The sequence below is a fragment of the Crocodylus siamensis genome, chromosome 6 (genome assembly GCF_052110815.1).
Source record: "Crocodylus siamensis isolate JL-2025a chromosome 6, ASM5211081v1, whole genome shotgun sequence".
Taxonomy (NCBI): domain Eukaryota; kingdom Metazoa; phylum Chordata; order Crocodylia; family Crocodylidae; genus Crocodylus; species Crocodylus siamensis.
Window position 1 is genome coordinate 26753425 of NC_143400.1, and position 26870 is coordinate 26780294.

General features: G+C 51.8%; 2 protein-coding genes across 5 annotated transcripts; both read left to right on the top strand.

The window, feature by feature from the left end:
• The first annotated feature begins 1905 nt into the window (after positions 1–1905).
• Positions 1906–10347, top strand: LOC149861910 (uncharacterized). Of its 4 annotated transcripts, none has more exons than XM_090054620.1 (6): positions 1906–1966; positions 2163–2428; positions 2790–2979; positions 3577–3663; positions 4599–4710; positions 8553–10347. In XM_090054620.1, the coding sequence occupies exons 2-6, from the start codon at positions 2192–2194 to the stop codon at positions 10297–10299; spliced, it is 2373 nt and encodes a 790-aa protein (XP_089910746.1). In that variant the 5' UTR covers positions 1906–1966; positions 2163–2191; the 3' UTR covers positions 10300–10347. The 4 variants fall into 4 exon arrangements, with proteins under 4 accessions (XP_089910746.1, XP_089910748.1, XP_089910750.1 ...); XM_090054622.1 differs by having other exon boundaries at positions 1916–1938; XM_090054624.1 differs by having other exon boundaries at positions 1921–1966; positions 2167–2428.
• Positions 10348–17330: 6983 nt separating this feature from the next.
• Positions 17331–23246, top strand: LOC149861911 (E3 SUMO-protein ligase ZBED1-like). Its single transcript, XM_090054616.1, has 5 exons — positions 17331–17745; positions 18150–18354; positions 18875–18964; positions 20479–20660; positions 21062–23246. The coding sequence occupies exons 1-5, from the start codon at positions 17569–17571 to the stop codon at positions 22862–22864; spliced, it is 2457 nt and encodes an 818-aa protein (XP_089910742.1). The 5' UTR covers positions 17331–17568; the 3' UTR covers positions 22865–23246.
• Positions 23247–26870: the final 3624 nt, after the last annotated feature.

The following is a 26870-nucleotide window of genomic DNA, read 5'->3' on the forward strand; positions in this document are numbered from 1 at the left end:
CCCGTCTGGGTCCAGCAGGCACACAGCCGTAGGGCAGCAGGTCTGAGGGGGTGGATGCTGTTGCAGATGGCCAGAGGTCACAGCCAGGCAGCAGTTCCTGCTGCCACACTGCTGCAGTGGGTACAGGGTGCAGGGGCCACTGCTGCAGCAGTCCAGCTGGCACAAGGGAGAAGCTCCTGAGGGCAAGTAGCCTACAGCTGCTCACCAGGGCAGCTTTTTATACTGCTGGGGCCACAAAGCCAAATGCCTTTGGATGCTGTTCTCCTCGCTGGCATCTGGAGGTTTGGATAGGAGCTAAGGGGATGGAGGAGGGGGACCAGTTTGGGGTGAGCCCTGAGAAGAGAGCTGTGAGTCTGTGGGTATATTGAGGGGTCAAGTGAGCCCTGAGAGAGCGGCTGAGTGTTTAGGAGACCTATTGAAGGGTCTGGGTGAGGCCAGTGAGCGGCAGCAGAGTATGGGGGATTTATTGAGGGGCCCATAAGAGCCCAGAGAAGGAAGGGGCTGTGTTAGCCAAGACTATGGAGGGCTCCCGGTGAGCTCGGAGAGAGGGAGTGATCTATAGAGGCGTCTGAAAGGGTGAACCCACAGAGAAGAGAAGGCAGGGGACTGACCCTGGGTATCTCAACTGGCCTGTGCCAGGCCAGGACCGGAGCAGGCAAGAGACTCGGGACGCTGTGGTGAAATGCAGACAGTGTCCGTTCAAGGATGACGATAACATTTTGCAGCCCGGGCTGATTAAGACATGACCAAAGGGGCTTATTGTACGGGGAGGAATGTGAGAAGGGGCCAAAGACCACCTGTCCAGCTCTACCTCTCTAGGACTCTAAGAGACTATCCATGATGGACTTTTGCCAAGGTCCCTGCCTAAGTCAGGAGATGCCAACAGAGCTAAGCAGCAAAGCCAAGATATGCCCAGCTCTCCAGGTAGAAGGGCTAGAAAGTGAAGACTTAAGAAAGGGAATTTAGCTCCAAGCTTCAAACCCACAAGTAGTTGCAGTCAGTCCCCGCACATTTATCTATGTGAGCCTGTGTCTTCCTGTGCGTGTGCCTGCGTGTGCCTCTCCCATGTCTGTGCTCACCTGCCTATGTGCATATATGTATGAGCATGCATGTGTGCATCTCTCTCTTTCAAAAGCTTTTATGGGCAAAGCTTACCTCTCAGATGCTGTGAAAGGACCCACTGAAGTGATTCCAGCCCAACAAAGCTATGCACGTGCGTGCACAGGTAGACCTACAGACACAGGTGCATGCTGCCAAATGCAGCACTTTTTATATTTATAGACATCAATCAATTCATCAGTGCCATACCTGGACTCCTGGCAGCCCCGGGAAAACTTTTAGTATCGGGACCCCCCTTTCTCAGAGATAACGATGATAATAATCGGACAACAGAAAGAAAAAACAACAATTTTTGGGCCCCCTTTCTGTCCAGGCCTGGGGTGGCCACCTGCTTTGCCCATGCTTAGATCCAACCCCGCTAGCTAACTAGCTCAGTGTTGCCAGCTCTCATGATTTTTTTTTTGGCATTGTTCTTAAAGTCTGGGCTTTGGAGATGTTAAAAAGACCTCGCTCTTTCATTGTATATAGATAGATCGATCGCACAATTGAGCTGTCTATATGAAAAGTAAAATACATATAAAAGAAAAAGCTACGTGGGGCGTTTTCTTTTCCCACTCCCAAAGCGTAGACTTTAAGAACAATGCTGAAAATCCTGAGAGTTGCCAGCACCGCCTCTGTCCAGTAGTGCGGATCTCTTGAGGGGTGCGTGCCTGCGGGATGGGGGGGACTCGGTGCTGCCCCAGCCCTGCCAGGCCCTGCCCGCTCCCTGCACCACCTCCAGGCAAGTGCAGCCGGGCTGGGGCGGAGCTGTGGCAGGACGTGATGCTGCCTCCAAGTCCAGCCTCTTCCTCTCCCTTTCCTGGCTGTGGAGGCCTGCGGGTGGGGAGTGAGGGGCAGGGGGCTGCAGGTGGGGACTGAGGGGCCCCGGTCGCACATGGGGGCTGGGGGGTGCCCGGGGTCCAGCCCAGTCCCTGCACCCCATGCGGGGCAGGACCCCTGTGTCCCCTCGGTGCTGTGGGGCTGGGCAAGGGGCTGTGCCTCCGCAGCGGTGGGTCGTGGTCCGGGCCCCCTGTCGCACGCTAATGCCTGCTGTCTCCTTGCAGGCAGCCAGGAGCCCTGACACCCAGAGGAGATGGCTGCTGAGCTGGAGCCGGCCTCAGCCGCGGGCTTCCCCTTCCCAGCGCCGGTGCAGCCCGTGGTGAAGGTGGAGGAGCAGGACCCCATGGACCCTGAGCCCTGGGCGGGAGCCGAGAGGGCAGGGAACGCCCCTTGTGTTGTCCGGGCGGGGACAGGCAGAGCGTCCCCGAGATGCCCGGCAGCCCCCGTGGTCAAGCAGGAGCCCGTGGAGGAGCCCATCCTGTGCTGGCGGGTGAGCGTCTCTGTGCTGAGGCCGTGGCGTCAAGCACGGCTCTGGGGTCAGGTCTCTGCTCCGAGGCGTAAGGAGCCGCGGGAGATTTGCACCCGCCTGCAGGAGCTCTGCAAGCACTGGCTGGAGCAAGGAGCAGATGCTGGAGCTGGCGGTGCTGGAGCAGTTCCTGGCCGTCCTGCCCCGGGGCATGCAGGGCTGGGAGTGGGGACGCAGTGTGGAGACCTGTGCCGAGGCCGTGACCCTGGCCGAGGGGCTTTGGCTGGGGCTTGCAGAAGACGGGACACCCCAAATGAGTTTCATGCTCGCATCTCCATGTGTCTGGGGATGTGCCCTCCCAGTGACATGCTTGTCTTGTCTCCAGGTCACAGGGAACGGGCAGCTCAAGGAGGGACCTGAGGCGCTGACAGGATTTCTCTGCTCGGGGCTGGAGCAGCCTCAGCCCCATCCTGGGCACGTGCCTAAAGAGGAGGCCGAATGGGGTGAAACCCCAGGGCCCCAGGAGGAACTGCCTTGTGTCCCAAAAGAGGAGCCCCTGTTCCAGCAAGAGCCAGGTAACCAACCAAGAGGTGTTGTCTAGTAGCCCAGCTGTCTAGTAGTCCAATACCCCTAGGTTTCCAAAATATTTTATGCCCTTTGTTACATGCATATTCATCACTGGCCCCATGGTGATTGGTACGGTATCACCTCCTTAGACCTATTCGTGATGCACCTGCTAATGCATGAAAGAGCGCAGTTAGTTTTACTAATCACTTCATCACATTGACGACTCGTGTTTGTTTTGGAGTCGATTATAACTCCGAGATCCCTTTCTGCTGCTGCGGTGCTTGGAAAGACACCTCCCAGTCTGTAGGTGTGTTGGTGATTCTTTCTACCTGGGTGCAACACTTTACATTTAACATCATTGTTAAACTGCATCCTATTCCGTTCTGCCGGCTTTCCCAATCTGTCCAAGTTTTTATGGTTACACTGAGTGCTACTGTGACCATCATCAGTACTGGAGTCCCAGTCACTCCCACTTTGTCTTGCCAGGCATGAGCCCTGTGTGCTTAAGAACAGGCTGTTGTACATGTGTCCGGGCAGTGGGTTTTCCCAGTGACTTTGGGCTGGTTTTTATTTACCGTTAACCCCAGACCTCTGTCCCGTTGCAGATTCGCCCGACACAGATGAGACCTGGGACTCAGCAGATGAAAGCTCCTTGGGCTGCTTCCCCAGACGAGGCTCTTGGCGAGGGGCAGGTAAGAGGTGGCAGTTCTGCCCTTTCCAGCAGCAGGAGGCCTTACCCAGCAGCAGAAAACCTGTGGTGTATTGGGAATTGATTCAGGATGTTGCTCGTTCTTGTGACACCCCTAGAAGCCACCCCCCGGCCCCTGGAGCAAGCGGCCTTGTTTGCTCCCTCCTATTCCTCTACTGTGTGGCTTCTGATGGAGCAGCAGCATCCTGCAGGGAGTACCATCCGTGATTTCCCTTTCGAGCGAAGGCCGAGTCATTGGGGCTTATCTCCAGCATCGTGGCTGTGGAAGTCTATTAGAAAGGCCCTGCTACGCGTGCAAATGAAAGCTGGATGGAAACCAGCTATGGGAGTGTTGCACGTTTTTGAGCAGTAACTGCAGCTTGTTTGCTCTCTTCGTAGCTGGATGGCCATTTTTATGATAAAATCATTACTTCCCATGCGTGGCTGCTGGGATTCTCCCTTTCAAAGGAGAAAAACACAGTTTTTTTCCCTCCTGCAAACAGCTCTCCGTAGGCTGGCAGAGTTCTAGCCTGCAAAGAACTGCTTCCAAAAAGGGTGCAAAACCCTAAGTCTTGTCTGGACAGGGTGGGCCAGGGCCTGAGAATGTGAGACCAGCGAGGGTTGGCTCAGACTCACTTTGCCTCCTGCAGCCTTTGGGGTAAAGGAGGGGGTGGGGGTAGCTGGTGGCCCTCTCTGGCAGGGCTGGGAGGGGTTGGGGTCTGTGGGTCAGGAATGAGGTCCCCTGACAGGGCTGGGGGGGCCTGCGGCTAGGTGCAAGTCACAGTGCCAGGGCTGGGGGCTGGCATATGGGTGCCATGCAGGGCGGGGTGGCAGGAGTAGGGCTGGGATGCTCCTGCTTTTTATTCTTTTTCCACCAAGGGCTGGGGGAGAAGTGCACAGTGGGAGGCTGCTGCTTTTATTTTCTTTTTCTTCCCCAAGAGCCAAGCACGTGGGAGGCTGCTGTTACCAACCCCAAGCTGGAGCAAGGGGCAGTGGAACGGACACGTAGGAAAACGGTGAACTCTCCCGCAGTGCAGGGGCTCAGGAAGAGGTGGGTCAGCCACTAGTCGGGGATGTGCCAACGCTCCTGCTGAGGCTAGGGCCTGGAGGAGCCTGGCTACAGGGTCTTACCCCTCTGGCTTGGAGGTCAGACCAACACTGCATTGCAGGGTGGATAGAAATCAATGATTTTAAAAAAATACATTAAAAGAAAATCTGATTTTTTTTTTTTAATTGAAATTGGATTTTTTTGTTGTTATTTTTTAAAATCATCGATCAAATACTAAATTTCTCTTTCGTTTGAAAAATAAGAGTTACAATTAAATCTCATCACAAACATGCTAAACCTACGCTTACCTTCTAAAAAAAAAATGAATCAATGGCTCTGTCACACTTGCGCACATTGAGTTACCTACCAACCAAACACTGGCATTCATTTCAGTTTTTCATTTCATGAAAATGGCTCTAGTCCATCTGTCCAGCCTAACGACCAGCTCTCACTTCTTGAAAGTTTTGGGCTTTCGGTTTCTGTTTCTCAACAGATTAAAATCACAGGTGCAAAGACCCAGGCTGGATAGGAGAGTTGTTCTGTGCTTATGTGGCAGTGGAGCTGGACCAAGCAAGGCAGAGGAGTTAGTTAAGACAGAGAGACAATCTAGGAAAGGATGGAGGCAGAGCAGAAAGGAGAAGTGGAGTGGACTGGAAAGAAAAAGGGAAGACATGATTCAATAGTGCACACACAGCTTCCTATATCCCCCCGCACTTTTGCCACAGAAAAACTGGCATGGCTTCTGGGCGTAAGAGAGACCTGATCTGGGACTATTTTGAAGAAATTCCTTCCCTGGGTAAAAAAGGAAAACATGCCAAGTGTAAGCAATGCAAGAAGGAGATGCAGGGCCTAGTTGCAAGAGTGAAACATCATCATGACGACTGCTTATTGGGAGAAAATGATGTGGATGAAGACGTGGATATGTCTGAAGAACAATGCGGATCAACTGGTTAGTAAATTAAATGATTCGCTTTGCAATGCACCCATCTTCAAGACTCTCTATGCCTTTTAGTAGAAGTGTGATTTAACAAGTAAATTCTCAAGCTGTTTGCTATGTTGGACGTTGCTAGAAAAAAAAAGTTTAGCTTAGCTAATCCTTATGGCTTGTTTAATTAGTTAACTGTGTTTAGACTCTTGTCACCCAAGTTTATGGTACAGAAAGCTGCAGTAAGAGAAATTGGGAGTTGGCAGTTACCACTGGGTGTCATTTTCTCATTTTATATGACATAAGACATGCCCCTTATGTTGGACCATCATGGCCCCAGACCATAATGATGATGCCATAAGTCTATTCCCTATTTTACGTCAGCATAACTCAGCTTTCCCAAGGGAACCCCATCCTATCCTTGTTTTCTCCAAAAAGAGAAGTACCAGTGAGTTCAATGGGGCTCGCTCCAAAATTAAACGCAGTCAGTCTGAGTTTTTTTGGTCATTTGGAATCGGATGTGCATCCTTGCTGGAAAAAAAATGTAAATGATTAACTGAATAATAGAGTGAGAAGAACTGAGAAGAATGACTATTCAAAAATCATTTTTATTTCAGGATCCCATTTAAGCATAAGAGACTTTGACTGTCTGTCCGCAACAACTTCAGAGTCATCCGTTGGTCCTTTGAGCAGCAGTGCTGCAAGTAAACATATTTCAGACCACAAAGTATCAGTAGCAAGCAAAAGATTTCAATCATCCAGTAAAACCACCACCGTGGATGGGTTTGTAGTAAGGACCAGCAAGTGCCAACAAGACACCATAGATGAAAAGATTGCTTGGTTCATTTATGCCACACGTTCTCCTTTTTGCATTGTTAACAATAAGCACCTCGTTGATGTGGTCAAGTGCTTACGACCAGGCTACACACGACCTGGTAGAGCAGACATGGGTGGACGGTTGCTAGATATGGTGTATAAGAAGGAACTTAAAACGGTGTGCGAGAAATACCGAGGGGAAATTTGCCAGTTTAAGCCTTGATGGGTGGAGCAACGTACACAACGATCCAGTGATATGTGCCTGTGTGAGGACAGAAGATGGGGTTGCATATTTTTCAGAAACAATAGATACATCGGGAAATGCCCACACAGCAGAGTATTTCAAAGAAGTGGCAGTGAAAGCTGTAATAAACTGTGAACAAAAATTCAACTGTCACGTGCGCAGTTTTGTCATGGACACTGCTGCAAACATGGCAAAGATGAGAAGATACTTAGAGGAAGCAACGGAAGGATGCTCCTTAATAGCATATGGCTGCAGTGCCCACTTAATGCATCTTTTAGCTGAAAGCTTAAGTACTTCTCCAGAAATAAAAGAAAATGTTGTTGAAGTCGCAAAATCCTTCCGCAACAACCATTTTGCTTCAGCTTCGCTGAAGAGAGCAGGAGGCTGCAAACTAATTCTCCCGCAAGATATGCGATGGCATGCTGTGGTTGACTGTTTGGAACAATTCATTAAGAAACCGGCCTGTTCTCATCAAAATTTGTGAAGAAAACCGGGATAAAATAGATGGAAGCATCTCATCCAAAGTATCTAACATTGGATTCAAGAGGAATGTAGAGGATATGCTCAGGACACTGAAGCATCTATCCGTAGCCTTGAACAAACTTCAGAGTGATTGTTGCTGTATTGCCGATGCTGTCGAGATTTGGAAGGCACTTCAAGAGACATTGAAGAAAGAAATACCCAGCCAGAAAGTTAAACTGGAGGCAGTGAAGAAGCGAATGGCTCAAGCACTAACTCCATCTCATTTTCTTGCAAACATTCTCCACCCCAGATATAAAGGGAGATGCCTAACTTCTGCAGAAGATGCTGCTGCCATGGCATGGGCATCTCAAAATCACCCCTCCGTTATGCCCGTCGTAATAAAGTTCAGGGCTGGAGGGGAGCCATTTAAACAGTACATGTTTAATGATGATGTTTTGAACAAAGTCACTCCCCTGAATTGGTGGAGATCATTAGCCAGACACCTTGAAGCAGAGGTCCTTCAGTTGCTAAGCCAACTTTTCACAGCAGCAGCTTGCTGGGCAGGCACAGCGAGACTATTTCCATCACTTGATATTATTCGCTCAAAGCTAAGAAATCGACTGGGAGTTGAAAGAGTAGGAAAACTTGCATTCCTGTTTCAGTCTATAAATAAAAATGACAGCGGGAGCAGGGAAGATGAGATCTAGCTGTAGACGTTTTAAGGACAGTGTACGTTTAGTGTTGTGATGACTTGTTAGAGTTGATAACATTTGAAATTAAAAAAAAGAGTTTAAGGACAGATGTTGTAAAATGCTGTATTGAGCTTATGTTTTAGTGATCAGATTTGTGCCATTGTTTAAGAAATATGTGAAGAAGTATCAGTGGGAAACGGGATTTAATTCAATGATTTAAATTGGGGAGGTTTCTCTTGGTGATTTGAATCACTGATTTAAATCACCTCTGTTTTAAATCAATCCACCCTGCAGTGCACTGGGGTCAGGAATGAATTTGCCCCTGGTCGGGTTGGTACAGACTGGGGGAGTTTGCCATCGTCTGCAGTGGCATCTTGCAGCAGCTGCTACAGGGCTGCACTGGGGCAAGCCTTGCAGGCGGTGCCATGGGCACCTGGCGGCCCTGTGTTGCTCTCACTCCCATGTTCCAGGACTCTGGTAGGGTTTGCCACACTTTGCTGTATGCTTCCCAACTTTTCTGCTTGGAACTGGGAAGCCCTTTCTTTTTCCCCCAACCCCAACAAAATTGCCGGGCTTGCTTCCTTTTTTTCACAGAAAACACTTGATTTTTGTGCTTTCTGTGGGGGCAAAAAAATGCAGTTGCAAATTGAGTCAGTCCCTACATATAAAGGGCTCATGTTTTGATGCTTCTCAAATTTTACTTCAGCCCCCGCACGTCACATTCAAGCCTAGAAAAGGTGCCAAAGAGTGCAAGAGTCACCCCTAAAGAACGCGTCGCTCAGTTCGGCAAGGATAAATTTCACACGGACGGGACCTTGCTGTTCTGCACTGCGTGCAGCAAGCCTATAGACCACGTTCGCAAGCAGACCATTGTCGAGCACATGGAAAGCGCTAAGCATAAACGGAACGAAAAGAGACGAAGAGAAGATGCTGAAATGGGCCTGTCAACCGCGGTAAAGAAACAGTGCGCTGGGACTGCAGCAGTCGAGTGTCCTACAATTGCCAAAGCCTACCACGACACCCTCATTTTGGATTTTGTTCGAATGTGCTTAAAAGCAGACTTTCCTCTGCATAAAATGGATTTACCTGTTGTCAGGGATTTTTTGAGCAAGCACGTGAAGGGGGGCAGTGCCATTCCCAAGTCAGACCAGTTGCATTCCCACCTACCAACTCTTTTTGACGAGGAAAAACAGCGCCTTCTTCGTGACTTTGAGGGAAACTTCATTGCCGTGATCGCCGATGAAACAACCGACTTCCAAAATAGACCAGTTCTCAACATTTTATTTCAGGTGCTCAAGGTCCGTCCTCCGAGGCATGCCGACATTCCCGCACCGCAGCTGGTAAAGACGGTGTGCCTGGGGAAAATGAATCATGCCACCATTTCCCAAGCCTTGATTTCTTGCATGGTGGAATTCAGCATCCCACTTGAGCGAATATTGGCATTTGTAACCGACAGTGCGAGCTACATGGCAAAGGCTTGGAACGATGTGCTTTGCAATCTGTGGTCCAACTGTGTACATATTCATTGCTATGCCCATATAGTTGCTCTGGCAGGAAATACTTGGCGAGATGGCTTCAAGCAAGTGGATCGCTTTGTTGCTTTGATGAAGTCACTTTTAGTGAAAGCTCCAGCTTGTCGTGCACGGTTCTTGCGATACCTGAAGGAACAGAGTGTGGGTTCACCAACACTTCCACCTGAGCCAGTTGTGACCAGGTGGAAAACATGGTTCAACTGTGTGGAGTACCATGCACGGTACTACCAGCTCTACCATGGGTTCGTGGAGCACGAACGAACGGAACAAGGGGATACATCTATTCTGCAGGAACTAGCCAGCCTGTTAGCATTAGAAGACCTGCACACTGACCTGAAGTACATTGCAGAGAGCTGTGGACGCCTGGCCACAGCCCTGGACATCTTGCAGTCCCAAAAACGCCAAATACATGAAGTGTACAACACTGTCCTGGATTTAATTTCGTGGCTAGAGCATCTTGCATTATCAACGGATGATGCAAAAGGGTCCACAGTTGCTCAAAGCCTCGCTGATCAGCTGAGACAGTACAACGTGAAAAGCAAACAGCCAGCAGCTGATTTTCTCCGTGCTGTTCGGGCCCTGGATCCGAAACAAATTGGTGCTGTTTATACAGACTATGAAACTGTGAAGCTGGAATTAAAGCTGTCCAACGAATGTGACATGGAATGGCCTGTGTATTTGGGGATCGTCAAAGACGGGTTTGCAGACATCGAGGATCCTATTCAGTTCTGGATGGCTGCTGAGGATCGCATTCCCAACCTGGCAAAGTATGCGGTGGTTCTCCTCCAACTGACTGTCAATTCAGCTGATGTGGAAAGAAGTTTCACCAAACTTGGGGCTCTTCTCAGTGCTCAGCTCCAATGCCTGAAAAATGAAAATGTGCCTGGAATGCTGCAACTCTGTTTTAACAATCCAGACTAACTCAAAGTGATGACGTTTTCTGTGCATTGAAAAAAAACAACCAACGTAGCTAGCATTTGAGTCAGAGCCCTGGGCTAGCCTGAAGACTTTCTGTTTATTGAAGAGGGAGAATACCTTACAGGTATTAGTCCCTATACTTGAAAGGCCCAGCCAGCCAGTTTTTCTTCCGCAGTCTTGAAATTTTTCTTCTCCAGGCAGTTTGTGGGTTGGGACTAGGAGCTTGGGTGTGCAGTGACTGGCAGAGGTCAGCAGCCACCCCGGGTGGAAGTGCCAGCAGACCCCAGTAGCTCACCGAGGACCCCCCCAGGAGCAGATTACATCACAGCAGGGACTGGTGCACCCCAGCAGCTCACCGAGGACCCCCCGGAGCAGATTACATCGCAGCAAGGAGCAGCACACTCCAGCATCTCTGAGGAGCTGCCCCCCAGAACAACTTCCAGGGTCCCTTTTTGTGGCCCTCCTATCCTATCAATTAGTGAGCCAGGTAGAGGGTGGTGGGTCCCAGGGCTCCCTACCCCCCTTGGGTGGACCTCCCAAGTCCAGACTGCCTGGGCTTGGTAGAAGCTCCCCAAGGGGTGGGATATGGCATGGCACTCCGGGCATCTGCCACTTTCGGAGAGATTCAGGCTATGGGGAAGCAGCTTGCAGTTGGGCTGGTGATGTGCCCTCTAGCAATGGGGCTAGCAGTTTATAACCCCAGCCAAAAGGCAGAGCAGACAGTCCGCCATCGGCCAGGTCATAGCTGGTGGAACGAGGGCTGTAGGGGAGGTGGAGGTCCCAGTCAGCCTAGCAAGCAGGGGCCAGGGGGGCCTGGAATGAGTGATTGGCCTCAGGAGGGCTGAGGGGAGTGGGGAGCCCAGTTGGGGCTGGACTTAAGCCTTAGAGCTTAAGTACTTTGGGTACCTTTCCCCTTTGTCCTAGGATAAATCTGGCTTTTGTTGGTCCATTGCTTACAGGGGAGAAGTTTGTCCAGTCAAGATACCCCAATTTAATTGTCCCAGGTTTCTAGGTGGGGGACAACCCAAAGCTAAACTTATTTGGGACCCCCCAAAACTTGAACTGGGCTCTTACTGCTGCCAACAGGCACAAGGGACAGTGGGGCTGGCACTAGTCAGAGTCACAAAACAGCAGGGGGGATGGCCAGAGCTGGACCCATGTCCTGGTGCAGGGGAGAGCTGCTGCCTGGAGAGAGTGAATAGGGGGACGGGCAGGGACTGGGGAGTCAAGAGTTGGGGGGGGGGGCATCAGCATAGGGCTTCTCAATGCACCAAATCAGTGGGGATGCAACTGCAACTGAATCCACATCCTGGTGAGCAAAGGGGGCAAGAGGAGCTCTGATTTTTCTATAATTAAAAAAAAAAATCAAATTATATAGGTATTTAGAATTTATTTTATTATAATGATTGAGGCACTGGTAGGCTTCCAAATTGCTTAAAAATTGTAAATATATCAATAAAACATTGTGTTTGACTGATACCTATATATAGCTGTATAGTGGTGTTTCATTGTAATCATGCAAAAACATGGATTTTGGGCTCCTTAATCAGATTTTTTTTCTTTAAATCTGAGAAACTTGGATTTTTTTAATAGAGTAAATGAGGATCCCTGCATATATCATACAATTCACTGCCTAACTGTGCAATAAATTTACACCAGCCACATAGGCAAAGTAGTTATCTCACCATAAAAATGTCTGTCCAGCTATAAAAAAGAGCCAACCAGCTAGGAAGTCAGTGATTGAAAATGTGTAACAAGTTTATAGCTGGTTTCCATCCAGCTGAGTTTGAAGACATGGCATGGCATGAAACCTCAGGGACTGCAGTGCCAGGAAAAAGTCACTGCTTGGCGATGCCAACACCAGTCTTGTCTTAAAGAACGACCACAGGCTCAGTTCAGTGGCAAAGGCTCAGCCAGGTTTATTTCCTACAAGGCATGGCCCTAAAACACTTGTGGTCTGAGAGAGAAGGTGTTAATGCACGTATGCCGGTTAAAAGGCATTGGCACAACACCATGCAAGCTCTCCTAAGCCAAGACAAAGTTTCCTTCATTTCTCATTCTCCTTTTTTTACAGTAGTCCAATATCTTGACTATTTTGATCTGTCCCGTGCCTTGGGTTTCCTACACGTCCTGCTCTGGAGGGTCCTGTTTCAGCCTAGAGCTGAACTATTCTCCACCTTGTACCGCCATCTCCCTCCCATCCTCTGGCCCACATGGCAAGTTTTGTTTCTGCGCGGAGTTCAGGCAGGGGCAGGTTCACTGATCAGGCCTGCTCTGGCCAGGGCTTTAACAAAGCCTTTGCATGAGCAGTATCTATATATTGATGTTCGGGGGGGCAGCTGCTCTCGGTGTGGGGTTTACGTGTACATGTGTTTGGAGTGTGTGTGCGCTTGTGTGTGCGCATATATTTTAAGCGTTTGCATGTGTGTGAAGTTTACCCATGTCTGAGCTGGACACAAGCCCCAGCCCCAAAGCTACTTCTGTCTGGAGGATTCCCCTCCAAGCCTGCAGGTGTGATTTCTGGCAATGGACCCTGTTTGCCTTGTGGGGAGAGGAGTTTGCTCCCAAATGCAGAGATAGCCAGGGGAGCTGGCATGGGAAGGCCTGGTCAGAGGCGACGGAGCCAGGGCTCCTGTCTCCAGGAAAGCTGCCTCCAAAGAGTACACAACTGGAATATTTCAAGGCTGGGAGAGCTCAGAGAGCCCCTATGGGTGGTCTCCAATACCCAGCCTGCACCAGTGAGCCCATACTGTAGCACGAGCAGTGCTAGTGAGGCACTGGCACTGGGCACCCTTGCACGGAGGCACGTAATGAAATGGAAGTACACAGTAGTACTTAGTGGGATGCTCTGCTTGGCTCTGGCTCTGCAGGAAACATGCGGCAGGGGTCATCTAGTATGACTGCCCAGCTGTAATTGGGTGGTACAGTCCTGAAATAGGAACATCAAGTCCCAATCCCAGGTGGATTGACTCCACAGCAGCATTTTTCCCAGATTCCCAGTATCATGCAGGGATCTGAGTTTTCGGTTTGCTGTGGAAACACGTGGGAAATGGCAGGTTTGGGGCTGGGGGAGTGCAGCGTGGGGGGCGCTATGTGCATGCACGCGCACGTGGCCAGGAATACAGGCTCAGGCAGCAGCGCAGAGCAGCTCCCTGCAGGTAAGTCTATGGGGGGAGGGGAGAAAAAGAGGGCAGAGGGGACAGCCTGAGACACTCATGGTGAGGGAGGGAGTGGGGCTGGGGCCGGGGGCCCTCCCCAGCTGGGATGGTGCATGGGGTGGGGAATGGGACGCTCATCCAGGTGACAACGGAGTGGGGTGGGGGAGCAGCTCCCTGCTGCGGAGTGCACTCCCAGGGAGCGGGGTACGTGCTCCCACGTGCCCCCCCCCACACAAATTGTTGCATTGGGCAGGAAAGGATTTGGGTTGCCTGCTGTGTGCTCAAGGCTCCCCGTCCTGCTGCCAGGGCAGGCTCATGGGCAGCCTGTTTGCTGGGAGTTGTGGGCCTGACTGCTGGAGGGTTCGCAAACTGGTGTTTGCATCACCCACCAGCGAGAAATACACCCGGCCCCACTCCCACTTGCACCAGGGTCTGCTGGGGATAAAGGACACATCCTCAGAGCTGATGCTACCTGGGGCATCCTTCCATGTTGGCAAGGGTGATGTGAGCCCAGTGGGATTCAGATGCCCAAAATTTGCTTCCTTGCTCTTTCTAGAATGGAGCTGGATTGCTGCCGTTCCCTCCTTTTCCAGGTTGATTTGCACTGGACCCAGCCTGCCTGGACCTGACCCAGGCCCCCGGAAATCCACGTTTCCCTTCCTTCCTGTAGGCCTTCCCCTGCCTTTCATTTCCGTGCCTCTGCCAGGCGTAGCAGGGATGGCTGCAGCAGCCTCTGCCCAGCTGGGACAGGTTCCCCTGTGTTGTCTCTGGGCCCTTCAGAGCTACCCACTCCATGGGAAGCCAAGGGAGACTCTGAACACCACCCTGCAAGGCCTTGGATTTCTCTGGGGAGCTGCCTGGTGGTGAAAAATTAATCCCTGGCATCCTCATTTCCAGGCAGGGGCTTCTCCCTGGGAGTCACTGCCATGGAGATGCTTCCCCAAGGGAAACTCTGGGGCCCTGCACTACTGAGTCTCGGCTGATGAAGTAGCCTGCATCAGCAAAGGATGAGGCTGCACCATCTCCCCAGATAAGATGGGTTAAAGCAGAGCCATAAGCCATGTCCATGAAGGGAAGCCTGCTATCTTCGAATTGCACCAAGCGAAGCTTCCTTCTTTAGACAGGGCCCTGGAAGAACAAGAGAGCGCAGCTGTTTCAAGAGATCCGCTTTATTGCAAAGCTAACCGGCAATTTATTGAACATGTGGGTCAAGCACTGGAAATGCAGAAGCATCCTCACTCCTCGCGGCCGGGGAGGGTGGACACAGGCCAGAGCCCGGGAGTTGAGAGCTCCTGGGAGCTGCTCAGTTTCCCCAGCAACTCCCTTTCATTATCTGCCCTTTGCCCCAGCTTTACAACCACAGCCATGCAATCATTAACCACTGTGCATAGTGGTGCAATCATTAACAGCATGCACCTTGATTGGGTGCTTGTCAACGCAAGGGGCTGATGGTGAAGGCCGCCCCTCGCCACCCCAGCTACGGGAAGAATTTGTGATAAATCCTACCGATGGTTTAGTGGGGCTGGCTAAATCAGGCGTTGAGTGCTGTTTCGGATAGGAATGGGTTTCGATGCCTTTGTATGACTCTCGTTAGCTGCTCAAGTCTGGGCTTTCTTGTTTTTATCAGCAACAACATAGACCACCCCCCTTGGTAGGTATGCAGGAAAAAAGCAGGATGAGGCCCCGCAACCAACATCTGCCCCTTTTCCTCCAGCCAAGCCTTGCATCCCCCTTGCCTCAGTTTCCCCGTAACTCAGTTACTCCCCAATGATCCCTCCAGCTCCATGAGCCTCGATTTTTTTCCCCCATGAGCCCTGCAGCTTCAGTGCTAAGGTTTCTTTGTACCTCATTTTCCCCAGATTCCCCCACCCCATGCCTCCGTTACTGCCTGCGAGCTCTCTAGCCCCATGCTGCAGTTTCCTTCTGAGCCACTGGTGAAGCGGAAGGGGTGCACCCGAGCGTGGCGGTGCACCCCCTGCAAAAAGCCAGCCCCTGGGGACACTTGTCATTCGTGCCCTGAGCCCTCCAGCTCCCCTGCCCCCTCTTTGCCTGCTAAACTATGGGGCTTGCAAACCCTGTGCCTCAGTTTCCCCCCGAGACCACCAGCTCCCCGAGGCTCAGTTCCTCAGTTTCCCGCTGCAGCATTTTTCCCCCCAACAAGCCCTCCAGACTCTGTGTTTCATTTTCTAGCCCTCCAGGCCTGTTTCCCACCATGCTCCAGCTTCTCTAGGTCTCATCCCCACCCTGCATCCAACAAGCCCTTTACAGCCCTCTTGCTTCAGTTCCTCTTCAGTCCTCTAGCCCCTGTGCCTCAGTTTCCCAAAGAGCCTCCCATACCTCAGTTTCCCTCATGACCCCACCAGCTCCCCAAACCTCAGCTTTCCCCCAGGAGCTGAAGGCGGGCCAGTTCGGTGTCAGCCAGGCAGGCCATCGGTGCTTTCTTCCGTGCTATCTCGGGAACCAATGCAGCAAGGCACACTGCAATATCTGCTTGGCCTCCCTGCAGCGACAGAGCGTGAGCAGCGCATGCTTGGAGTGGTTGGGAACATGGAAGTTGCAGCTGCTCCTGTCATGTCCCCGTTGAGCGACGAGAGAAAATTGCACAATTTTGCACAACCGAATGTGCGCTACACCCCCTGGGTGCGAGGATGCTCCTGCCTGCTCGAGGGACCAGAGGACTATCGAGAGAAGCAGTAATTAAGAAAATGGTGACTGTCCCTTCATTCCGTGTAAGCTTGGAGGAAGAGGTCCTCGTCACAGACAAACTGTGGGGTCGTGGCTCTCTGAAGGGGCGAATGATCCTGAGTGGGCAGTAACAGTAAGTTACGGCGAAGTAAGCGTTTTTTTAAGCCAGCGTCTACACATGCGGATATTACAGTGCAGCAACACTGTGTGTGGACCGACTTGGGAGTCAAGTTAGTCAGGAGGTGCCAACAGAGCTGAGCAGCAAAGCCGAGGTGTGCCCAGCTTTCCGGGTAAAAGGGCTAGAAAGCAAAGATGTAAGAAAGGGAATTTAGCTCCAAGCTTCAAACCCACAAATAACTGCAGTCAGTCCCTGCTCCCCATTGCTCCCTGCTCCATCCCTATTCAGGGCGGGGGGGAGGTGTTGTGGTGTATTGGGATAGAGTCAACACTGGCTGCAAAGGTGCAGTGACATGGAGGGGGTGGGGGGAGATGGAGCTGCAATCCTCCCCCATCCTCCTGGATGAGTGCCTGCCCCAGGCCAGAAGGGAAGGGGTTAAGTTGGGGGGGCGGGGCATATTTCTATGCTTTGCAACAGGCCTTCCCCCCCCCACAGTGACACACAAGCACATACACACATGTGCATGTATACACATACATGTCATCAAATGGAAGTAATTACATAGTATACATACATACATACACACACCTATACATAGATAGATAGATAGCTATTGAGCTCTCTATATGTGTGCACACATGTACACACATACACATATACATACATATAGATGTATAGATCTCTATATATGCATGCACACACATACATACATGCACATATACATACATAGATATAGAGATCTCTATATATGCACGCACACATGTGCATATATGCCCATATACATAGATATAGATCTCTATAGATGCGCACAGACATGTACATACATATAGATAGATATACATATATACGCATATATATACTCTCACCCCCAAACACCGGCTCTGCCCCTTTTGCTGCCCCAGAGCCGCCTCTCCCCGCACCCCCTCCAGGCAGTGCCAGCCGTGCCAGCCGGGCCAGGGCGGAGCTGCGGCAGGACGTGATGCTGGGGCTAAATCCAGCCCCTTCCGTCCTCCCTTCCGGGCTGTGTGGGGCTGCGGGTGGGGAGGGAAGGACAGGGGCCGGGGGGTGGGGAGGGGTGAGGGGCACCGCTGGGCAGGGGCTGCGGGTGAGGAGTGAGGGGCCCCAGTAACACGTGGGGGCTTTGGGGTGCTCGGGGTCCAGCCCAGTCCCTGCACCCCGTGCCAGGGCAGGACCCTGTGGCTCCTCGGTGCAGGGCTGTGGAGCTGGGCAAGGGGTCCTGGCCCCCCGTCACATGCTAACACCCGCTGTCTCCTTCCTGCAGGCAGCCAGGAGCCCTGACACCCAGAGGAGATGGCTGCTGAGCTGGAGCCAGCACCAGCCTCGGGCTTCTCCTTCCCGGTGCCGGAGCAGCCTGTGGTGAAGACGGAGAAGCAGGACCCTGCGGACGCAGGCAGAGTGTCCTCCAAATGCCCGGCAGCCCCAGTGGTCAAGCAGGAGCCACTCGAGGAGCCCGTGCAGTGCTGGCAGGTGAGCATCTCTGTGCCAGCCTGTGTGGTCGAGCATGGCTCTGGGGTCAGCACCCCGGTCTCTACTCCAAGGGGCCGTGGGAGGTCTGCAGCTGCCTGCGGGAGCTGTGCCGGGGCTGGCTGGAGCCCCAGCGCCGCAGCAAGGAGCAGATCCTGGAGCTGGTGGTGCTGGAGCAGTTCCTGGCCGTCCTGCTCCAGGAGATGCGGAGCTGGGCATGGGGTCTTGGCACAGAGACCTGTGCCAAGGCCGTGGCCCTGGCCGAGGGGTTTTGGCTGGGGCAGGCAGAGGGTGGTGAGAGTTTCATCCCCACATCAATGCTGCCTCCCCATCTCCGTGTGTCTGGGGCTGTTCCCTCCCAGCCCCGTCTGTCCCAGCTCCCCGTGACGTGGTTGTCTCGTCCCCAGGTCACAGTGCATGGGCAGCTTGAGGACATGGCCTTGGACATGGAGGGACCCGAGGCAATGACAGAACCTCTCTCCGGCCTGGAGCAGCCTCCGGCCTATCCTGGGCACATGCCCAAGGGGGAGGCAGGAGGGGGTGAAACCCCCGGACCTCAGGATGAGCTGATTATTATTCTGAAAGAGGAGCCCCTGCCCCACCAGGAGCCAGGTAACGTGTTGGGGGCCTGGGTAAAGGTATTGAGGGGCCCGGATGCTGGGGCCTGCCTGGCTGTTTAGCCCCCGGAGTGAGGGGCTGGGGTCTGTCATCCGGGGTCTTGCTGGGATGTTCAGGGGTGTCGTCTAGTAGTCCAACCCCGCTTTATTTCCAAACTCTTTTATGCCCTTTGTTACTTGCATATTCATCATCACTTTCCCCATAATGATTGCTACGGCTGCTGGCCATTTACGGGTGATTTGCAGAACTGAGTTTTCACCGTTGGCTACTTTTCTCAAACCCTGCCTCCATAAACACACCCAGACCAGCAAGCTTTCCTTATTGTGCTTCTCTCTCTGCGCATCGTCTTCTCACTTTCCTTGGCACCTTTTCCACCTGGACAAAGGCTGCGGTGGCTTTGCACAGTTTTAACCAGCTGCTGGCTTTCTAGGAAGCTTGGTGGCTATGCAGGACTTTGCAGGAGTGGGCGCTGGCAGTTTTTGTGGTTGCACTGAGTGCTACTGTCCTACTGCAGATTCACCCGACACGGAGGAGACATGGGACTCGTCGGCAGATGAAAGCTCCTTGGGCTGTTTCCCCAGACGGGGCCCTTTCCCAGGGGCAGGTAAGAGGTGGCGGTTGTGCCCGTTCTAGTAGCCTTACCCATCAGTGGAAAACTCTTGTTTGTTCCCATGTCTTTTAAGGGTTGATTCAGCACATTGCTTGTTCTCGTGGCACCCCCTAAAAGCCACCCTCAGCCCCTGGAGCAAGTGGCTCTGTTTGTTCCCTCCTCCTCCTCCTCCTTTACCGTGTGGCTTGTGATGGAGCAGCAGCATCCCGCAGGGAGCCATGTCCCTGGTTTCCCTTCCGAGCAAGGGCAGAGACATGGGCTCATCTCCGGCATCATGGCTGTGGAGCACCCTGCTGCATGTTCAAATGAAGCCTGGACAGAAACCAGCTATAGAGCTGTTGTACATTTTCAAGCAGTAGCTGTGCAGCTTGTCTGCTCTCTTGGAGCGCGATGGCCGTTTTTATGGATCGATCATTACTTTTTGCATGTAGCAAGTGTAAATTTGGTGTGCACTGGTGAATGGGGTGTGATAATTGCTTTGCTCTTGTGCCTGGTCTGACTTTTCATGTGGCAGGTTTGGGGCTGCAATCTACATGTCTTGTACAATTCACCACTGAATTGTGTAATAGATGTAACGTATAGACGACCTTAGATGACCCGTGGGACTTTGACTCTTCCATCTCTCTCTTCTCCCGTACACTGAAGCCTGGGGGCTGGCTTAGGCACACGCCAGCATGCCGGAGTAGCAGGGCTCTTTGCCTTTGCCCATGGCACTAGCATAACCTTTGTTATTGGCCTCATCCGGTGTCATTGGTATGGTGTCAGTGTTGAAGGCCCCTGTCACACATTACACACATGACACAATACACTAAGTGCAGTAAGTTCACACTGGCCACACATGCCAGGTAATTACCATGCCGTAAAAATGTCCATCCAACTATAAAAATAGCTACAAAGTTAGTGCTGGAAAATGTGTTACAACTTTATAGCTGATTTCTATCTGGCTGAATTTGAAGACATGGCAAGGCATGAAATCTCGGGGCCAGGAAAAAGTCACAGCCAGGAGATGCCAACACCAGTCTTGTCTTAAAGAATGACCGCAGGCTCAGTTCAGTGGCAAAGGCTCAGCCAGGTTTATTTCCTACAAGGCATGGCCCTAAAACACTTGTGGTCTGAGAGACAAGGTGTTAATGCACGTGCCCATTAAAAGGCATTGGCTCAACACCACACAGGCTCCCCCAGGCCAAGCAAAGTCCCCTTGATTTCTAATTATCCTTTTCTACAGTGGTCAAAACACATTACGTGTTACATTGCACCAGTATCTTGACTTTCTTGAGCCATCCTTTGCCATGAGCTTCCTCCTCATCCTGCTCTGGGGGTTCCCATCCCCGCCCTACAGCCATCCTCTGGGCCACGTGGCAAGTTTTAGTTATGCGTGGAGTTCAGGTTCACTGATCAGACCTGTTCTGGCCAACACTTTAACAAAGCCTTTGAATGAGCAGTATCTATCTATCGGTTGATATGCCAGCGAGGTCTCCAGCCTGTGGATGCTTTTCCCATTCCAACAGGTGCGGGGACCCTGAGCACAGCTGAGGAGCAGTCTGCTGAGGATGGGTCTGTGAACCTGGAGCTGCTGAGGCCATCCCCAGGGCAATCAGGGGAGAAGGGACCCTTAACACCTGAGTCGGGCCAAGCGCACGAGAAGCAGGGCAGGTGCCAACAGCAGAGAGACAACATGGCCGTAGGCAAGGTACAGGCTGGAGCGGGGTGTGACTGTGTAGCCGTGGGAAAGTCCGGCAAGAGCTGGAGGTGTGGGGAAGAGTCAGAGGAGTGGAGAGACCTGAAAAGGAGACATCCCCAGAGTTGCTTCTATTTGCAGGACCCCCCCCCGCCCCCAAACTTGGGAAGTGAAAGAAGCCGTTAAACCATAATGATCTCAGCAGTGCTTTACAATTAACACTTAAAACTGATTAGTTAAATGATTTCTATAGGGTGGCACCCTGTCTTCCAACGCGTATGTGCTCGTGGCTTTCTTGCCTGTGTGGTCTTTTTGAAACGCGGCTCGTGTTTGCTGGGGGGGAGTTCGCTGTATCAGATCTTCGAAGTAGGTTGTGTGAATGACCATGTGTTTTACTGGTCCCGCTTTTCCAGACTAGCACCCATAGGTTAAAGATCGAACGGTCCAAAAGGAGCCTGGCGTGGAACCATTTCACCAAAATCAAAGAAGACGCTGTCAGGTGCAAGTTATGCACTACGGAGCTTAGGTACGGGAGCAGCACGGGAGCGATGCTGAACCATCTCAAGCTGAAGCATCCCGCTATTTCCAGTGAAAGACAAGATCAGAAGCAAACAGCGGTGCCGACGTTCATTCCTGGCAGCTCGCGGAAGTGCGATACGCAGCGTGCTGAAAAACTGACCGAATTGTTATGCTCCATGATAACTGAAGACATGCTGCCTATAAGTGTCATTGAGGGGGCCGGTTTCCGGGCATTAATGAGTTTTGTGGAACCCGAATACCACGTGCCTGTGAGACAAACTGTGACCGCGCAGCTGGAGAAGTGGTATGAAAACTGCGTGAACTCGCTGCGGGAAAAACTGGGAAAAGCCGATAAAGTCGCTTTCACGACTGACTGCTGGACGGCAGTAAATGCGGAAAGCTACATGACCGTCACCTGTCATTACATTGAAAACTGGGAGCTCCGCTCCGCCGTGCTGCAGACGGAAAGTATGCCAGAGCCACACACGGCAGAAAATATTGCTGAAAAGTTAAACTCTATCGTAGAGAGGTGGGGCCTGGAAAACCGTGTCTTGGCATGTGTTCACGATAACGTGAGCAACGTCGTGCTCGCCGACATGCCAAGGTATGTCGCGTGGGACTCGGTAAACTGTTTTGCTCACACGTTGCAGCTGGCTATAAACGACGGCTTTTCGGGCAGCGTCGCTCATGTTATTGCGGCCGCCAGTCGGCTGGTTGCACATTTCCATCCCGGCTCCGTCGCGGCTAAAACACTTGAAAGGAAACAAACACAGTATCAGGTTAAGCATAACCCCTTGATCCAGTCTTGCAAAACCCACTGGAATTCAGCATATGAAATGTTTGAGAGACTCAGCGAGCAAAGGCGGCCGATAACGGCGGTGCTCTCAGATCGCTCGTTTACGAAACTATACGACGTCCAGACGTTCGAGCTGCAGGATGAGCAATGGCAATTAATAGAGGATATCTTGCCTATCCTTTCCACTTTAAAATGCGCCACGACAGCCATGTCTGCTGAACATTCAGCCTCCATTTCAAATATTTATCCCATTTGCAACAGTCTTCTCAACACTCATCTAAAAACTGAAACTGCTGTTGAAAGTGGAAAGATAGCTGATTTCAAGTCTGCTGTCCGCTGTTCTCTGGAGCATCGCATGAAACCCAACGATCCCGCCATAATAAACAGAGCTGCACTAATAGCATCCATGTTGGATCCCCGCCATAAGCACCTGCAGTTTCTTTTGCCCGATATCCAGATTGCTGCCAAATCAAAGCTTATGCAACTTGCGTCTTTCTTGAAAAGCGAGGTGGCTCCGAGTGCTGCGGCTGAACCCGCTGAACCGACCGCGCCGGCAGCGAAAAAACCGCGAGAAACGAAGAGGAAGAGCGCTATCGCCGTGCTTTTAGGTGAAGATTACAGTAAGAAAACTGATGGGAACGTGGTAGAAAATGAATTGGAAAGTTACTTTAGAGAGCCCTGCCCTTCGCTGGAGTGCAATCCATTGGAGTGGTGGAAAGTCAATGCACCACGCTTTCCTAGGCTTGCAAAATTGGCTAAGAGTTACCTTTGCATCCCAGGATCCTCTGTGCCTGCAGAACGCGTGTTTTCTACTGCTGGGCTGACTGTCAATCAGCTGCGCTCAAGACTCACGTCAGAGCACGTCAACATGTTAATTTTTCTCAATAAAAATCATCAGTAGAGTTGCGATGCAGCTTTTTGTTTTAGTTGTTGCTCATTTAACCTCCATGCAACCTTGAGATGAGATTTTTTTTTTTTTTTTCTGATCTGATTTTTTTCTTTTCTTTTTTGGAAGACGAGTCATCTTTTAAAGAGGATTTTATGGTAAAAACAAACAATTGTGGGGTGTTTTGTACTTGAAGTTTCAATTGGATTCTTTTGCAGTTTTGAAGGCAAAACAAGGATTTTATATAAAAAGTTCTCCGCTTTATTCTTGACGTTTCGGGGGTGATCTTTGTTGAGCACACAGGTTGAAATGCTTTTTAAAGCTGAAAGAAATGTACCAATATTTTGGATGTGATGAAGTTGCAATGGATTGAACAGTATATGCATTTAGGTCCGTCTGTTTTAGTTGTTGGTACTGCAATACGTGACAAAGAAAAGTGGAGCAGAGATTTAACTGTTGTGAACTTGTGTTACACAGTTAAATAATAGAAGTGGGAGAGTTTAAATGGCTAAACTTTTTTAACGATATTTATATCCCTACTTTGCATGTGTGGCTGGTCTAAATTGCATGATGCGCCGCCGGTGAATTACATGATACCGGTAACGTGGAGCAGGGGCCTTCAAGTGCTGGCAACACAGTGATCAACACCTGATGAGGCCTGTGATGGTAACCCAGGTTTCCCTAATGCCAATACCCTAACCCAGGGTACCTCAATACCTTAATGCCACTGCAAGGGCAAAGCCCAGCTCCTCCCCTGTGCTGGCGCTCCAGGGGGTGCGGGTGGCTTCTCGGGGGATGCCAGGAGAACAGGCAGTGTTTTGCATCAATCCCCAATAAAACGTGTGAGCAGACAAGAGTTCTCCATTGATGGGAAGCGCTGGACCTTTTACCTGCCCCAATAAAGAGCCTTGTCTGGGGAGGCAGCCTGAGGACCCCAACTACCAGTGAGTCCCAGGTCTTCTCTGTGTCCTCTGGGGAATTTGCAGTGAGACACACACCTGGGGTTAACTAAATAAAAACCAGCCCAAAATTGCTTGGAAAACCCATTGCCCGGACACCCGCACCAGCCCAGTCTTGGCCACAGGGGCCTTGCCGCGGGCATGGTAGAGTATGTATTGCATCATTTGCAATACTGGGACTCCAGCATTGGAAATGATCACAGTGACACTCAGTGTAACCACAAAAACTGGTATAGTGTCTACTCCTGCAAGGCTTTGCGTAGCCGTGGAGCTTGCTAAAAAGCCACGTGATTGATGTGGATAGGGGGTTAGAAAAATACCCAGTGGTGAAAACTCAGTGATGGAAATAGCCTGCAAATGGCTAGTAGCAGTAGCAATCATCCTGGGGAAAAGTGATGAATATGCAAGTCACAAAAGGGATGAAACAGTTTGGAAACAAAGGGGTGTTGGACTACAAGATTGCTGGGCTACTAGACCATCCCTGTGAAGGTACAAGGGGCCCCAGCACCCCTGCTCTCACTCACACCAAGGGACACATGGGGGTCCTGCCCTGCTGTCACAGAGGGCACGGGGAGTTGGAAAGATCCTAGGGTATCCTCCAAGGCCCCACCACCCCTATACAGTCATGCTTTCCTCACTTCTGACCCACAACCTGCTGCAACCCTGCTAGTGCCCCTCATAACCAATGTGCAGCCCCTGCCAGGGCACTTCACTCCCACCTGGTAGCCCCCTGCCCCTCCCTGCCAGCGCCCCTCACTTCCCAAAAGCCTTGGTTCCCCCAAATGCCTCTCACTCCCTGCCCACCACGGTGCTCCTCGCTCCCAACCTGCAGCTCCTCACCCGCAATCCCTGCCAGTGCCCCCCATTTCCAACCTGCAGTCCACCAGCCTGCTGATGCCCCTCAGTCCTGACCTGGATTCCCTGCCAACCTGAACGCTGCTGGTACCCCTCACTCCCAACCCACGACTGCTTGCCCCCTCACTCCTGACCTGCACTCCACTCCTCCTCCCACCAGACCTGGGTATCAAGCAGGGAGGGAGAATGGAAGGAGCTGGCTTGACTTATAGCAGGGATGCGCAAAATATGGCCCATGGGCTGGATCCAACCCACCAACTGATTGAATCCAGCCTTGGGGCTGGCACCTACCAGTGGATTGTATCTGGCCCACAGCTGTCTCCACAGTGTGGTGCCTAGCACCAAAACCCACGCCCTCCCTCTTGGGGCAGTCCATGCCACGCTCCCTCCTATGCTGGCCAACAGCCCTGACCAGCACGCACAGCATCCTGGAGGGATTGCTCCTGGTGTGGCTGCTGTGGCCTGAGTACTGCTGGGCTCCCTCTGCCTCCAGTGGCTTGCCCTCCCCCTGCCCTTGCTCTGCCGCTGTGGGCAGGTAGGACAGGGAAACAGCCATGGTTGTGGAGATGAGCGCTGGGCACTATGCATCAAGCCAGGCAAGGGTGGGGGGAAGCTGCAGCCAGGTGGCTCCTGTCCCTGTGCATGGGGCCCAGCTCCTACTCCTGGCTGCCTTCCACCCACTCTGTGGGGTCAGGCCAGCACTCAAGATCTCAATATTGCACTGTTAGAAAGGAGGGTGTGGTGTACAATTGCACACACATGCTTACAAAAATCAATTAGGTGCACACACACACACTCTAGGTGCATACACCCCCAACAAGCATGCGCACACACACTACCAACTCAGGCACATACACATCCAAAATTACCACCCTTGGCACGTGCACACCTATCACCAATTCAAGCACCTACACACTATACACACCAACAGTTAGACAAAAATCATTTGTCAATACCCGCACACCCAATACACATACACGGATCATTAATTTGTTTATCACACACACAATGACATAGATATATATATGTATATTCAACAGTTCACACGCATACTACGCACCTACACATACACACAGGTGAGTTCCTAACTTGGATGATACAGTATGTATGTGTGTGTTTGGGGTACCTATGCTTGGGGTGCTTGGTAACTAAAAAGCAAGAGGCAGAGATCAGGGGAAAAGGCAGTGAAGATCAGGCAATAGCAGTGGCAGAGATCAGGAGACAAGGCAGTGAAGATCAGGCGATAGCCGTGGCAGAAATCAGGAGACAAGGCAGTGGGCACAAGGCAATAGCAGTGGCAGAGATCAGGAGACAAGGCAGTGAAGATCAGGCAATAGCAGTGGTAGAAATCAGGAGACAAGGCAGTGGGCACAAGGCAATAGCAGTGGCAGAGATCAGGAGACAAGGCAGTGGGTACAAGACGATAGCGGTGGCAGAGATCAGGAGAAAAGGCAGCAGGCACAAGGCGATAGCAGTGGCAGAGATCAGGAGAAAAGGCAGTGGGAACAAGGTGATAGCAGTGGCAGAGATCAGGGGAAAGGCAGTGGGCACAAGGCGATAGCAGTGGCAGAGATCAGGAGACAAGGCAGTGGGCACAAGGCGATAGCAGTGGCAGAGATCAGGGGAAAGACAGTGGAGACAAGGCAATAACAGTGCTTGTGGTCACTGGTCATGGGGCTGCCCCAGCAGTTGTCCAGAGTCCTGGCCCATCGCACTCTGCTCCTGGCTGGGATGTCGGCAGCCGAGCGGGCAGGTGTGCCGTGCCCCACTTCCGTGGGTAGAGGGCAGATTGACAGCAGATTCAGGTCCAGGTTAAAGATGGGGAGAAGTTGCGGCCCATAGACCTGTCCTCCAATGTGGTAAGGAGTGCAGTGTCTGTCTCTGCCCTGGGAGGACAAGCAGGATCATGACACGCAAGCGGGAGTCAGCTGACAAGGAGGCAAGAAAACCAAGGCAGCCCGGAAAGGTAAAGGAGTTTTGACGCGGTGACATTTTTTGCCGGGGGGGGTGGGGAGGGGTTTCCATTGTCAAGCTGTACATCTTGGGATCAATTGTCAGGCTGCAGACCCTAGATCGCTGGCACCTCCTGATAAGCAAGTTTCATGCCTTAGCTCCCGGTGTCGTCATGCAGGGGTCAGCTGTAGGTGGAGTGCTGAGGGTCCTGTAAACCAGCGGTATGTCGTGTCCCCCTTCTTTTTACAAGGCAG